The sequence below is a fragment of the Pristiophorus japonicus genome, chromosome 9 (genome assembly GCF_044704955.1).
Source record: "Pristiophorus japonicus isolate sPriJap1 chromosome 9, sPriJap1.hap1, whole genome shotgun sequence".
Taxonomy (NCBI): Eukaryota; Metazoa; Chordata; class Chondrichthyes; family Pristiophoridae; genus Pristiophorus; species Pristiophorus japonicus.
In genome coordinates, this window is record NC_091985.1 from 187,845,833 (window position 1) to 187,861,089 (window position 15,257).

Consider the following 15,257-nt stretch of genomic DNA (forward strand, 5'->3'; position numbering starts at 1 on the left):
AGACTCGTTATGAATGTTAATACCATGGGATACAGGGCAAAGTGGCAAGTTGGATCCAAAATTGGCTTGGAGGTAGGAAGCAAAGGGTAATGATTGATGGATGTTTTTGTGACTGGAAGGATGTTTCCAGTGTGATTCTGCAGGGCTCAGTACTGGGTCCCTTGCTTTTTGTGGTATATATTAATGATTTGGATTTGAGTATAGGGAGTATGATTAAGAAGTTTGCTGATGACACTAAAATTGGCTGGATGGTTGATAATGAAGAGGAAAGTCATGGGCTGCAGGAGGATATCAATCTACTGGTCAGGTGGGCAGAGCAATGGCAAATGGAATTTAATTCAGAGAAGTGTGAGGTGATGGACTTTGGGAGGGCTAATATGGAATGGGTATACACATTAAGCGGTAGTCCACTTAATAGTGTAGATGACAAAGGGACCTTGGAGTGCTTGTCCACAGATCCCTGAAAGTAGCAGGCCAGGTATAAGGTGGTTAAGAAGACATATGTAATGCTTGCCTTTATTGGCCAAGGCATAGAATATAATAGCAGGGAGGTTAGGGTTAAGTTGTATAATACTTTAGTTAGGCAACAGCTGGAGTACTGTGTGCAGTTCTGGTCACCGTATTACAGGAAGGACATGATTGCACTAGAGAGGGTGCAGCGGAGATTTACTTGGATGCTGCCTGGAATGGAGAATCTTAGTTATGAGAACAGATTGGATAGGCTGGGTTATTCTCATTGGAACAGAGGAGGTTGAGAGGAAACCTCATTGAGGTGAACAAAATATTCAGGAGCCTGGACATAGTGGATAGTAAGGGTCTATTTCCATTGGTGGAGGGGTACGAGGGGCATTGTTTTAGCGTGAGTTGGTGGAAGGTTTAGGAGGGTTTTGGGGGGGGTGGGGGGTGGTTCTTTACACAGAGGGTTGTGGGGATCTGGAACTCGCAGCCTAGAAGAGTGGTGGATGCAGAAACCCTCACCACTTTTAAGAGATGGTTGGATAGGCACTTGAAGTGCCATAACCTGCAGGGTTACAAACCTAGAGCTGGTAACTGGGATTAGACTGGATGACCTTTTGTTGGACGGTGCAGCTATAATGGTAAGTACTGCAGGGAATAGAATACGGCCAGGGTGATCTCCTGGACTCATTTCAATCACCTGGATGGGTCGGAGAGGAATTTTCAGATTTTTTTCTCCCTAAATTGGCCTGGGTTTTTTTTTTATCGGTTTTTGCCTCTCCCAGGAGATCACATGGCTCTGGTTGGTGTCGAATGTAGAATGTTTCAGTATAAGGTGTGTCGCAGTTGTGTGAAGCGGACTGGTTGGGCTGAGTGCTCTTTGCCTTTCTGTCATTGTTCAAAGGTTTAAATATAACCTTTAGGGCTGCTGACCAAGGGCCATGCAGCTTTTTGTCGGCCGGTGCGGACACGATGGACTGAAATGGCCTGCTTCTGTGCTGTAAATTTCTATGTTCCTATATTTCTATTATATGAAAGGGCTGCGTACTGACTGAATAAACTGATCTATTGATCACAATCTTACCACCTGTGCTTCAGCGGGTAGCACACTCGCTTCTGATTCAGAAGGTTGTGGGTTCAAGTCCCAATCCAGTGCAGTGATGCAAGAGTGCTGCACTGTTGGAGGTGCAATCTATAGGAAGAGACTTTAAACCGAAGCCCCTTCAGCTCTTTCAGGTGGATGGAATAGATCCCACGGCCACTATTTTAAAGACGAGCAGGTCAGTTATCCGCGGTGTCCTGGCCAATACTTACTCCTCGATCACCATAATACAAGAGCTTATCTGGTCTTTATCACAATGCTGTTTGTGGGAGCTTGCTGTGCGTGAAATGGCTGCCGCCTTTCCAACATGACTAAAGTGTCTCCATTTCAAAAAGTACTTCATTGGCTGCGAAGCACATTCAGAAGTCCGATGGTCGTGAAAGGCGCAATATAAATCCAAGTCTCTATTTCTCTGCTTAATATTAAATCCCTACAGTTGATAAGCTGGGAGTGTCCTGACCAGGTGATCCTCAGTCGATCTCAGTTATAAACCGGTTAATGTCTGTTGAACATGTTATAGTATTTCTGGAAGGTTATTTGTGTCTTCCTTCGTGAAGACAGAACTAAAGTATTTGTTTAACTGCTCCGCCATTTCTTTGTTCGCCATTATAAATTCACCTGAATCTGACTGCAAGGGACTACGTTTGTTTTCATTAATCTTTTTCTCTTCACATATCTATAGAAGCTTTTGCAGTCAGTTTTTATGTTCACAGCAAACTTCCTCTCATAATTTATTTTCCCCCTCCAAATTAAGCCCTTTGTCTTCCCCTGCTGTATTACAAAATTCTCTCAATCCTCAGGTTTGCTGCTTTTTCTGGCTAATTTATAGACCTCTTCCTTGGATTTAACACTATCCTTAATTTCCCTTGTTAGCCATAGTGGAGCCACCTTCCCCGTTTTATTTTTACTCCAGACAGGGATGTACAATTGCTGAAGTTCATCCATGTGATCTTTAAATGTTTGCCATTTCCTATCCACCGTCAACCCTTTAAGTATCACTCGCCAGTCTATTCAAGCCAATTCCCTTCATACCATCGAAGTTACCTTTCCCCAAGTTCAGGACTCTAGTCTCTGAATTAACTGTGTCACTATTCATCTTAATAAAGAATTCTACCATATTATGATCACTCTTGATGACGTCATTCAAGAATTTGTGATTGTGGCGAGCAACAAATCTGATTGGTTTTTTTAAACAGCCAATCATAGAGATACAGAACAATAGATATTGACATGGCGGCCAATGAACCAATCACATTCATTGCCTTCACTCACCCCTCATTAGCATAGGGCTGTGGGCAGAGTGTGGTGCTGCTCATATAATGTGGGCTCGGAGCAGAGTTTCCTCAAATCTGCGCCGGACTGAACGACATGATGTCTGATGGAAAGTAAAGTTACCGCCAAGAACCTAATCAAGAAAACATCACCGAAGGGCAGCAAGAAGCGCAGAAGGTCGAGGAAGGAGAGTTACTTCAACATCTACAAAGTGATGAAGCAGGTTCACCCCGATACCGACATCTTCTCCAGGGCCATGGGCATCATGAACTCGGTTGTGAACGGTATTTTGGAGCGCATCGGCGGTGAGGCTTCCCGCCTGGACCATTACAACAAGCTCCGCACCATCAGCTCCCGGGAGATCCAGACCGCCGTGCGCCTGCTGCTGCCCGGGGAGCTGGCCAAGCACGCCGTGTCGGAAAGGACAAAGGCGGTGACCAAGTTCACCAGCTGCAAGTGAAACTGCGCGCTGTCCTGAGAGATCAAACACAACGGCTCTTTTAAGAGCCACCCACAACCTTTCTGAAAGAGCTGAACAAACGCATCACCCTTTAGCCTCAAATCACTAATTATTTCCTGAACAAGTGTGTGCGAACCTTTGCACTTCCAGCTGTAGATTTAGTTTTGAATTCTCCGATAAGCAGCTTCACTGTCCGGTTCAACCTCAGTGTCGCTGGAATTTCCCGCCCACAAACTACAAACACGGTCCCTGCTCGCTGTTTCCCTTTGCTCTCAGACCCGTTCATTTACACCGCCGGCCGAATTAAGAGCTTGTTTAGGGGCTGAGACTCAGGTTTCAATCACACATTCTCTCTCGCAAGCCCTTTTCAAGTTTATTTTTCAATTTCTGTTGCGGCTCAATCCGTTTATTAACCCGACACTCCCCGCAGTGTAACAACCCAGAATGGGAGTTCTTACAGAGACCAGAACCGGGGACAGTTTGAACTCTCTGTCCCTCTTCTCTTTTCACAGAGGGACTCCCAGTTCTGGGCTCACTCCCGCCTCTGTGCAGCATCGATCAATAATCTATGAACGCTCACTTTTACCAAGATTGAGTTGGAATGTGTCCCATTACAGAATCAGTGAGGATTGATACCCGCCTATTACAGAGAGATTGAAACAGTACCCAAATTTCATCCTGATTGTAACAGCCTGGAATTTGCAAGTGAAATATTGATTAACATAAAAGGAAACAAAAAGTGTTTGGAAATATTTGGCTAATAGTAAAGTTACAAACATAATCCGCAATTTTAACAAATATTGACGGGATGTTTGAATTTCTAAATCGTTCGAGGACTGACTGTTGAGAACAATCATTTCCGCCTAGGTTTCATTGGCGGGCTAAACAGGCTGCGATTGGTCATCAGAAATGACCAATGAAATTCACCACAGAGCGACCAATCACATAGACATAGAAACATAGAAAATAGGTGCAGGATTAGGCCATTCGGCCCTTCTAGCCTGCACCGCCATTCAATGAGTTCATGGCTGAACATGCAACTTCAGTACCCCATTCCTGCTTTCTCGCCATACCCCTTGATCCCCCGAGTAGTAAGGACCTCATCTAACTCCTTTTTGAATATATTTAGTGAATTGGCCTCAACAACTTTCTGTGGTAGAGAATTCCACAGGTTCACCACTCTCCGGGTGAAGAAGTTTCTCTTCATCTCAGTCCTAAATGGCTTACCGCTTATCCTTAGACTGTGACCCCTGGTTCTGGACTTCCCCAACATTGGGAACATTCTTCCTGCATCTTACCTGTCTAAACTCATCAGAATTTTAAATGCTTCTATGAGGTCCCCTCTCATTCTTCTGAACTCCAGTGAATACAAGCCCAGTTGATCCAGTTTTTCTTGATAGGTCAGTCCCGCCATCCCGGGAATCAGTCTGGTGAACCTTCGCTGCACTCCCTCAATAGCAAGAATGTCCTTCCTCCGGTTAGGAGACCAAAACTGTACACAATACTCCAGGTGTGGCCTCACCAAGGCCCTGTACAACTGTAGCAACACCTCCCTGCCCCTGCACTCAAATCCCCTCGCTATGAAGGCCAACATGACATTTGCTTTCTTAACCGCCTGCTGTACCTGCATGCCAACCTTCAATGACTGATGTACCATGACACCCAAGTCTTGTTGCACCTCCCCTTTTCCTAATCTGTCACCATTCAGATAATAGTCTGTCTCTCTGTTTTTACCACCAAAGTGGATAACCTCACATTTATCCATATTATACTTCATCTGCCATGCATTTGCCCACTCACCTCACCTATCCAAGTCACTCTGCAGCCTCATAGCATCCTCCTCGCAGCTCACACTGCCACCCAACTTAGTGTCATCCGCAAATTTGGAGATACTACATTTAATCCCCTCGTCTAAATCATTAATGTGCAATGTAAACAGCTGGGGCCACAGCACAGACCTTGCGGTACCCCACTCGTCACTGCCTGCCATTCTGAAAAGTACCCATTTACTCCTACTCTTTGCTTCCTGTCTCACAACCAGTTCTCAATCCATGTCAGCACACTACCCCCAATCCCATGTGCTTTAACTTTGCACATTAATCTCTTGTGTGAGACCTTGTCGAAAACCTTCTGAAAGTCCAAATATACCACATCAACTGGTTCTCCCTTGTCCACTCTACTGGAAACATCCTCAAAAAATTCCAGAAGATTTGTCAAGCATGATTTCCCTTTCACAAATCCATGCTGACTTGGACCTATCATGTCACCTCTTTCCAAATGCGCTGCTATAACATCCTTAATAATTGATTCCATCATTTTACCCACTACCGATGTCAGGCTGACCGGTCTCTAATTCCCTGTTTTCTCTCTCCCTCCTTTTTTAAAAAGTGGGGTTACATTGGCTACCCTCCACTCAATAGGAACTGATCCAGAGTCAATGGAATGTTGGAAAATGACTGTCAATGCATCCGCTATTTCCAAGGCCACCTCCTTAACTACTCTGGGATGCAGTCCATCAGGCCCTGGGGATTTATCGGCTTTCAATCCCATCAATTTCCCCAACACAATTTCCCGACTAATAAGGATTTTGCTCAGTTGTTCCTCATTGCTAGACCCTCTGACCCCTTTTATATCCGGAAGGTTGCTTGTGTCCTCCTTAGTGAATACCGAACCAAAGTACTTGTTCAATTGGTCCGCCATTTCTTTGTTCCCCGTTATGACTTCCCCTGATTCTGACTGCAGGGGACCTATGTTTGTCTTTACTAACCTTTTTCTCTTTACATATCTATAGAAACTTTTGCAATCCGTCTTAATGTTCCCTGCAAGCTTCTTCTCGTACTCCATTTTCCCTGCCCTAATCAAACCCTTTGTCCTTCTCTGCTGAGTTCTAAATTTCTCCCAGTCCCCGGGTTCGCTGCTATTTCTGGCCAATTTGTATGCCACTTCCTTGGCTTTAATACTATCCCTGATTTCCCTTGATAGCCATGGTTGAGCCACCTTCCCTTTTTTATTTTTACGCCAGACAGGAATGTACAATTGTTGTCGTTCATCCATGCGGTCTCTAAATGTCTGCCATTGCCCATCCACAGTCAACCCCTTAAGTATCATTCGCCAATCTATCCTAGCCAATTCACGCCGCATACCTTCAAAGTTAGCCTTCTTTAAGTTTTGGACCATGGTCTCTGAATTAACTATTTCATTCTCCATCCTAATGCAGAATTCCACCATATTATGGTCACTCTTCCCCAAGGGGCCTCGGACAACGAGATTGCTAATTAATCCTCTCTCATTACACAACACCCAGTCTAAGATGGCCTCCCCCCTCGTTGGTTCCTCGACATATTGGTCTAGAAAACCATCCCTTATGCACTCCAGGAAATCCTCCTCCACCGTATTGCTTCCAGTTTGGTTAGCCCAAGCTATGTGCATATTAAAGTCAACCATTATAACTGCTGCACCTTTATTGCATGCACCCCTAATTTTCTGTTTGATGCCCTCCCCAACATCACTACTACTGTTTGGAGGTCTGTGCAGAACTCCCACTGAAGTTTTTTGCCCTTTGGTGTTCTGCAGCTCTACCCATATAGATTCCACATCATCCAAGCTCATGTCCTTCCTAACTGTTGCATTAATCTCCTCCTTAACCAGTAATACTACCCCACCTCCTTTTCCTTTTATTCTATCCTTCCTGCATGTTGAATACCCCTGGATGTTGAGTTTCCAGCCCTGATCATCCTGGAGCCACGTCTCTGTAATCCCAATCACATCATATTTGTTAACATCTATTTGCACAGTTAATTCATCCACCTTATTACAGATACTCCTTGCATTAAGACACAAAGCCTTCAGGCTTGTTTTTTTAACACCTTTTGTCCTTTTACAAGTTTGCTCCCTGCATTCCTACAGAAGGTATAAGGAAGGCAGATGTGGGAGGAGTTTCTCATTCTTTCGCCGAACGTGTGGATTTTGGAAACGTCTAGAAGCGGAAAAACCAGCGGTAAACCTCAGGCCAAGGCCAAATTTCGATCCTCCTGGGCCGGACTGCAGTTCCCTGTGGGCCGTGTTCACAGGCTCCTGCGGAAGGGGAACTACGCTGAGCGTGTGGGTGCCGGAGCCCCGGTCTACATGGCTGCTGTGCTCGAGTATCTGACAGCTGAAATCCTGGAGCTGGCCGGCAACGCGGCCCATGGCAACAAGAAGACCCGCATCATCCCCAGACACCTGCAGCTGGACACCTGCAGCTGGACATCTGCAACGACCAGGAGCTCAACAAGTTGCTGGGAAAGGTGGCCATCACTCAGAGCGGTGTGCTGCCTAATATCCAGGCTGTGCTGCTGCCTAAGAAAACCACCAGTGTGTCCAAGAGCAAGTAAAGCGGACAGGATATAATCTAATAAACCAAAGACTCTTTTCAGAGCCACCCACAGTTTCTGTGAAAGTGCAGGTGAATAGAAACATAGAAAATAGGTGCAGGAGTAGGCCATTCGTCCCTTCTAGCCTTCACCGCCATTCAATGAGTTCATGGCTGAACATGCGACTTCAGTACCCCATTCCTGCTTTCTCGCCATACCCCTTGATCCCCCTAGTAGTAAGGACTACATCTAATTCCTTTTTGAATATATTCAGTGAATTGGCCTCAACAACTTTCTGTGGTAGAGAATTCCACAGGTTCACCACTCTCTGGGTGAAGAAGTTTCTCCTCATCTCAGTCCTAAATGGCTTACCCCTTATCCTTAGACTGTGACCCCTGGTTCTGGACTTCCCCAACATTGGGAACATTCTTCCTGCATCTACCCTGTCTAAACCCGTCAGAATTTTAAATGTTTCTATGAGATCCCCTCTCATTCTTCTGAACTCCAGTGAATACAAGTCCAGTTGATCCAGTCTTTCTTGAGATGTCAGTCCCGCCATTCCGGGAATCAGTCTGGTGAACCTTCCCTGCACTCCCTCAATAGCAAGAATGTCCTTCCTCAAGTTAGGAGACCAAAACTGCACACAATACTCCAGGTGTGGCCTCAGCAATGTTCTATGGATTACAGTTATTGTTGGATCTATGGATCATAATTATCCCAGATCTAGTTTAATATATTAAATCTCTGCAATGAAGCTGGGCGTTTCCTGATCTCGGTTATAACCCAGTCACTCTCTGTCGGACAAGTAGAAAGCTAGATCACCAAACTGCCGCAGGTTTGCTGTTAGCGAATATTCTGATCAGTGAATCAATATAGAGAGAGACCGACTTCAGAGAAATATAAAACAGACGGAACCTGAACGTGAGACTCGCCTTCAGTGAACACGCTGTGTGAGCCGAATATAAAGAGATGTTAAGAACCGAGTATAAAGGGAATGAGCGGTTGATGGGCCCAACGTTTCTGACTGAGTATTCATTTATTGGTTCAAAGTCCTTTTTAAAGCTATGGGAGACGCAAATGAATGATTTTCGTCAACATTAATTTCATTGACAATTATTCTTCGTTATAAAATGCTGCTATTACAAGCTCATATAAATCATTTCTGACCTGACAGGGATAGTAAAATTACATCAGTTGCGATGGCCGGGAATCAAACCCGGGTCAACTGCTTGGAAGGCAGCTATGCTCCACACTACCCACACCATAAGCGTTCTATTTACAGACTAATTTGCGGCTCTTAAGTGGGACAGATACTGTGTTCAGTAATCAGAATATAAGCATGATGCAGAGACACTTTCCCTCCGATTAAAAACAGTCACTGTGAATAGTTAACTTGCTTGGGCTGAGCTTGGGCCCACAAATCTACCACCAAGCTCATGGTCTACAGGGCTGTAGTAATACCCGCCCTTCTGTACGGATCTGAGGCATGGACGATGTTTCGAAGCCACCTCAAGTCGCTGGAGATATATCACCAATGATGCCTCTGTAAGATCCTGCAAATCCCCTGGGAGGACAGGTGCACCAACATCAGTGTCCTCGACCAGGCTGACATCCCCAGTATTGAAGCACTGACTATACTCGATCAGCTCCGTTAGGCAGGCCACAGAGTTCACATGCCAGATACGAGACTCCCGAAGCAAATGCTTTATGTGGAGCTCCTTCATGGTAAACGAGCCAAAGGAGGAATGTAGGGAGCGAACTTGTGATTGGTCGCTTTGTGGTGCATTTCATTGGTCTTTTCCGATAACCAATTACAGTCTGCTTAACCCACTAATGAAAGTAGAGCTGAAATTACTGTCTCTAACAGTCAGAATAACGAATTTTTTATTCAAAAACCCCGCCAAGAATTTTATAAAATAGCGGATTATGTTAATAAATTCACCATTAGTCAAAGATTTGTCAACACGTTTTAATTTATTTCGTCTTATTCCACATATCGCTTGCAAGTTCCAGGCTGTGGCATGCGTACTATGTGGCCTTCCCAGCGAAGCTGATCGAGTGTGGTCAGTGCTACAATACTGGGGCTGTTAGCCTGGTCGAGGACACTGATGTTGGTGTGCCTGTCCTCCCAGGGGATTTGCAGGATCTTACGGAGACATCGTTGGTGATATATCTCCAGCGACTGGAGGTGCCTTCTATACATCATCAGATCCATACAGGAGGGCGGGTATTACTGCAACCCTTATGACCATGAGTTTGGTGGTAGGTTGAGGGACTGGTCTTCAAACACTCTTTTCCTCAGACGGCCAAAGGCTGCACTGGCGCACTGGAGGCGATGCTGAATCTCCGCATCAGTGCCTGCCTTTGTTGATAAGAGGCTCTCGAGATATGGGAAATGGTCCACGTTGTCCAGGGCCATGCCGTGGATCTTGATGATTGGAGGGCAGTGCAGTGCGGCGGTGACAGGCTGGTGGAGGACCTTTGTCTTTTGGATGTTAAGCGTAAGGCCCAGGCTTTTATATGCCTCAGTGAATACATTGACTATGTCCTGGAGTTCAGCCTCTGAGTGTGCACAGACGCAGGCATCGTCCGCATACTGCAGCTCAACGACAGAGGTTGGGGTGATCTTGGACCTGCCGTGGAGGTGGTTTAGGTTAAACAGCTTCCCACTGATTCTGTAGTTTAATTCCACTCCAGCGGGAGGCTTGTTGATTGTGAGGTGGAGCATGGCAGCGAGGAAGATTGAGAAGAGGGTTGGAGCGATAATGCAGCCCTGTTTGACCCCGGTCCGGACGCAGATTGGGTCTGTAATGGATCCGTTGGTAAGGATCACGGCCTGCATGTCATCATGAAGCAGGCGAAGGATGTTGACAAACTTTTGCGGGATCCGAAATGGAGGAGGACGCTCCATAGACCCTCATGGTTGACAGCGTCAAAGGCCTTTGTAAGATCGAAAAAGGCCATGTATAAGGGCTGGCGCTGCACCCTGCATTTTTCCTGCAACTATCACGCTGCACAGATCATGTCTGTTGTGCCCCGTAGGGGAAGAAATCCGCATTGTGATTTCGGGAGGAGCTCCTCAGCCACAAGGAGAAGACGATTGAGGAGAACTCGAGCAACAACTTTCCCAGTAGCTGATAGCAGGGAGATTCCCCTCTAGTTGCTGCAGTCCGACTTGTCTCTTTTTAAAAAATGGTCACAATCACTGTAGATTGTAAATAGTTGGGGTCCCAGCACTGATCCCTGTGGTACCCTACGTGTTACTGATTGCCAACCCGGGAATGAACCATTTATCCTGACTCCCTGTTTTTTGTTAGTTAGCCAATCCTCTATCCATGCTACTATATTACCCCCAAGCCCGTGAACTTTTATCTTGTGCAGAAGGTGTCGCGTCCCATGTATTTAGAATCACAGAAATTTACGGAGTAGAAGGAGGCCATTCTGGCCCATCGTGTCCACACCGGCCGACAAAGAGCTGCAGGGCTCTTGGTCAATAGCCCTAAAGGTTATATATAAACCTATGAACAATGACGGAAAGGCAAAGAGCACCCAGCCCAACCAGTCCACCTCACACAACTGCGATACTCCTTATACTGAAACATTCTGCACTCCACCCGAACCAGAGCCATGTGATCTCCTGGGAGAGGTAAAAACCAGATAAAAACCCACGCCAATTTATGGAGAAAAAATCTGGGAAAATTCCTCTCCGACCCATCGAAGCAATCGAAACTAGTCCAGGAGATCACCCTGGCCATATTCTATTCCCTGCAGTACTTACCATTATATCTGCGCTATCCAACAAAAGGTCATCCAGTCTAATCCCAATTACCAGCTCTAGGTCTGTAACCCTGCAGGTTAGGGCACTTTAAGTGCCCATCCAACCATCTCTTAAAAGTGGTGAGGGTTTCTGCATCCACCACTCTTCCAGGCAGCGAGTTCCATTTCCCACAACCCTCTGCGTAAAGAAGACCCCCCTCAAACTATGCCCCCTCGTAATACACTCCTCCACCAATGGAAATCGACCATTACTATTCACTATGTCCAGGACCCTCAATATTTTGTACACCTCAACGAGGTCTCCTTTCAACCTCCCTTATTCCAATGAGAACAAACCCAGCCTATTCAATCTGTCCTCATAACTAAGATTTTGCATTCCAGGCAACATCCTAGTAAATCGCCTCTGCACCCTCTCTACTGCAATCATGTCCTTCCTATAATACAGCAACCAGAACTGCATGCAATACTCCAGCTGTGGCCTAACCAAAGTATTATACAATTTAAGCATAACCTCCCTGCTCTTACATTCTATGCCTCGGCCAATAAAGGCATGCATTATGTATGCCTTCTTAATCACCTTATGTACCTGGCCTGCTACTTTCAGGGATCTGTGGACAAGCACCCCAAGGTCCCTTTTTTCATCTACACTATTAAGTGGCCTACCGTTTAATGTGTATACCAATTCCGTATTAGCCCTCCCAAAGTGCTTCACCTCATACTTCTCTGAATTAAATTCCATTTGCCATTGCTCTGCCCACCTGACCAGTAGATTGATATCCTCCTTTCCTCTTCATTATCAATCACACAGCCAATTTTAGTGTCGTCTGCAAACTTCTTAATCATACTCCCTATATTCAAATCCAGGTCATTGATATATACTTCAAAAAGCAAGGGACCCAATACTGAGCCCTGCAGAACCCCACTGGAAACATCCTTCTAGTCACAAAAACATCCAGCAATCATTACCCTTTGCTTCCTACCTCCAAGCCAATTTTGGATCCAACTTGCCACTTTGCCGTGGACCCCATGGGCTTTATCCTTCATGACCAGTCTGCCATGTGGGACCTTATCAAGTGCCTTGCTAAAGTCCATATACTGCATCATACGCACTACCCTCATCGACCGTCTTGGTTACCTCCTCAAAAAATTCAATCAGGTTAGTCAAACACAATCTTCACTTAACAAATCCATCCTGCCTTTCAGGATTGTTTCCAATAATTTTTCCACACTTGAGGTTGGCTGACAGGCCTATAATTACTCGGCCTATCCCTTCCTTTCTGCCTTCTTAGACAAGGTTACCACATTAGCAGTCCTCCAATCCTCCGGCACCATGCCCAAACCAAAGAGGACTGGAAAATGATAGTCAAGGCCTCTGCTATTTCCTCTTTTGCATTTGTTCCTGGGATGTGGGCGTCGCTGGCGAGGCCGGCATTTATTTCCCATCCACAATCGCCCCTTGAGAATGTGGTGGTGAGCCGCCTTCTTGAACCGCTGCAGTCCGTGTGGTGAAGGTGCTGTTAAGGAGGGAGTTCTAAACTTGCGTAAACTAGAGGTGATCCAAAACTCGGCTGCCCCATGTCCTAACTCGCACCGAGTCCCACTCACCCATCACCCCCTGTGCTCACTGCCCCGTGTCCTAACTCGCACCAAGACCCGCTCACCCATCACCCCCCTGTGCTCACTGCCCCATGTCCTAACTCACACTGAGTCCCGCTCACCCATCACCCTCTATGCTCACTGCCCTGCGTCCTAACTCACACCAAGTCCCACTCACCCATCACCCCCTGTGCTCACTGCCCCGTGTCCTAACTCACACCAAGTCCCACTCACCCATCACCCGCTGTGCTCACTGCCCTGCGTCCTAACTCACAACAAGTCCCGCTCACCCATCACCCCCTGTGCTCACTGCCCCAAGTCCTAACTCACACCAAGTCCCACTCACCCATCACCCCCTGTGCTCACTGCCCCAAGTCCTAACTCACACCAAGTCCCACTCACCCATCACCCACTGTGCTCACTGCCCCAAGTCCTAACTCACACCAAGTTCAGCTCACCCATCACCCCCTGTATTCACTGCCCCATGTCCGAACTCACACCGAGTCCCGCTCACCCATCACCCTCTATGCTCACTGCCCTGCGTCCTAACTCACACCAAGTCCCACTCACCCATTACCCCTTGTGCTCACTGCCCCAAGTCCTAACTCACACCAAGTCCCACTCACCCATCACCCCCTGTGCTCACTGCCCTGCGTCCTAACTCACACCAAGTCCCGCTCACCCATCACCCCTGTGCTCACTGCCCCGTGTCCGAACTCACATCGAGTCCCGCTCACCTATCACACCCTTTGCTCGTTGATCTATATTAGCATCCCGCTTAAGCAAAGCCTCGATTTCAAAATTCTCATCCTTGTTTACAAATCCCTCCATATCTGTTGCTCCTCCCTATCTCTGTAACCTCCTCCAGCCGCTACATCACTCCCTATCTTTTTAACCTCCTCTAGCTCATACACCCCTCCCGATCTCAGCAACATCCTCCAGCATGTACACCCCCCCATCTCTATAATCTCCTCCAGCCACTACACACCCCCTATCTCTGTAACCTCCACCAGCCCCTACACCCTCCCTATCTCTGTAACCTCCTCCACCCCGACACCCTTCCCTATCTCTGTTACCTCCTCCAGCTCCTACACCCCTCCGTATCTGTATAACCTCCAGCCCCTACAGCCCTCCCTATCTCTGTAACTCCCTCCAGCCCCTACACCCCTCACTATCTCTGTAACCTCCTCCAGCCCCTACACCCTTCCCTATCTCTGTAACCTCCTCCAGCACCTACACACCTCCCTATCTCTGTAACCTCCTCCAGCCGCTACATCCCTCCCTATCTCTGTAACCTCCTCCAGCACCTACATACCTCCCTATCTCTGTAACCTCCTCCAGCCCTACACCACTCCCTATCTCTGTAGCCTCCTCCTGCCCCTACACTCCTCATCTTTGTAATCTCCTCCCCCCTACACACCCCCTATCTCTGTAACCTCCACCAGCCCCTACACCCTCCCTATCTCTGTAACCTCCTTCACTCCTCCCTATCTCTGTAACCTCCTCCACCCCTACACCCCTCCCTATCTCTGTTACCTCCTCCAGCTCCTACACCCCTCCGTATCTGTATAACCTCCAGCCCCTACAGCCCTCCCTAACTCTGTAACTCCCTCCAGCCCCTACACCCCTCACTATCTCTGTAACCTCCTCCAGCCCCTACACCTTTCCCTATCTCTGTAACCTCCTCCAGCACCTACACCCCTCCCTTTCTCTGTAACCCCCTCCAGCCCCTACATACCTCCCTATCTCTGTTAATTCCACCAACCCCTACAACCCTCGCTGTCTCTGCAATCTCCTCCAGCCCCTACATTCCTCCCTATCTCTGTAACCTTCTCCAGCCCTTACATCCCTCCCTATCTCTGTAACTTCCTCCAGCCCCTCGCCCCTCCCTGTGTCTGTAACTCGCTCCAGCACCTAACACCATCCTATCTCTGTAACCTCCTCCAGCCCGCACAACCCTCCCTGTCTCTGTAATCTCCTCCAGCCCCTACACCCCTCCCTGTGTCTGTAACCTCCTCCAGCCCCTCGCATCTCCCTATCTCTGTAACCTCATCCAGCCCGTACAACCCTCCCTGTCTCTGTAATCTCCTCCAGCCCCTACACCCCTCCCTATCTCTGTAACCCCCTACAGCCCTCCCTATCTCTGTAACCTCCTCGAGTTCCAAAACTCCCCGAGATGTATGCGCTCCTCTAATTCTCCTGAGCATCCCTGATTATAATCGCTCCACCATCGGTGGCCGTG

The 15,257-nt window shown here is 47.4% G+C and overlaps 1 protein-coding gene and 1 pseudogene across 1 annotated transcript; both read left to right on the top strand.

The window, feature by feature from the left end:
* The first annotated feature begins 2,936 nt into the window (after positions 1–2,936).
* Positions 2,937–3,290, top strand: LOC139274002 (histone H2B 5-like). Its single transcript, XM_070891064.1, has one exon. The coding sequence runs from the start codon at positions 2,937–2,939 to the stop codon at positions 3,288–3,290; it is 354 nt and encodes a 117-aa protein (XP_070747165.1).
* A 3,924-nt stretch (positions 3,291–7,214) lies between these two features.
* LOC139274003 (histone H2A-like) lies at positions 7,215–7,663 on the top strand (annotated as a pseudogene).
* Positions 7,664–15,257: the final 7,594 nt, after the last annotated feature.

Excerpts from the sequence above, each read along its gene's own strand:
- LOC139274002 (XM_070891064.1), top strand. The coding sequence starts at position 2,937 with ATGGAAAGTAAAGTTACCGCCAAGAACCTAATCAAGAAAACATCACCG.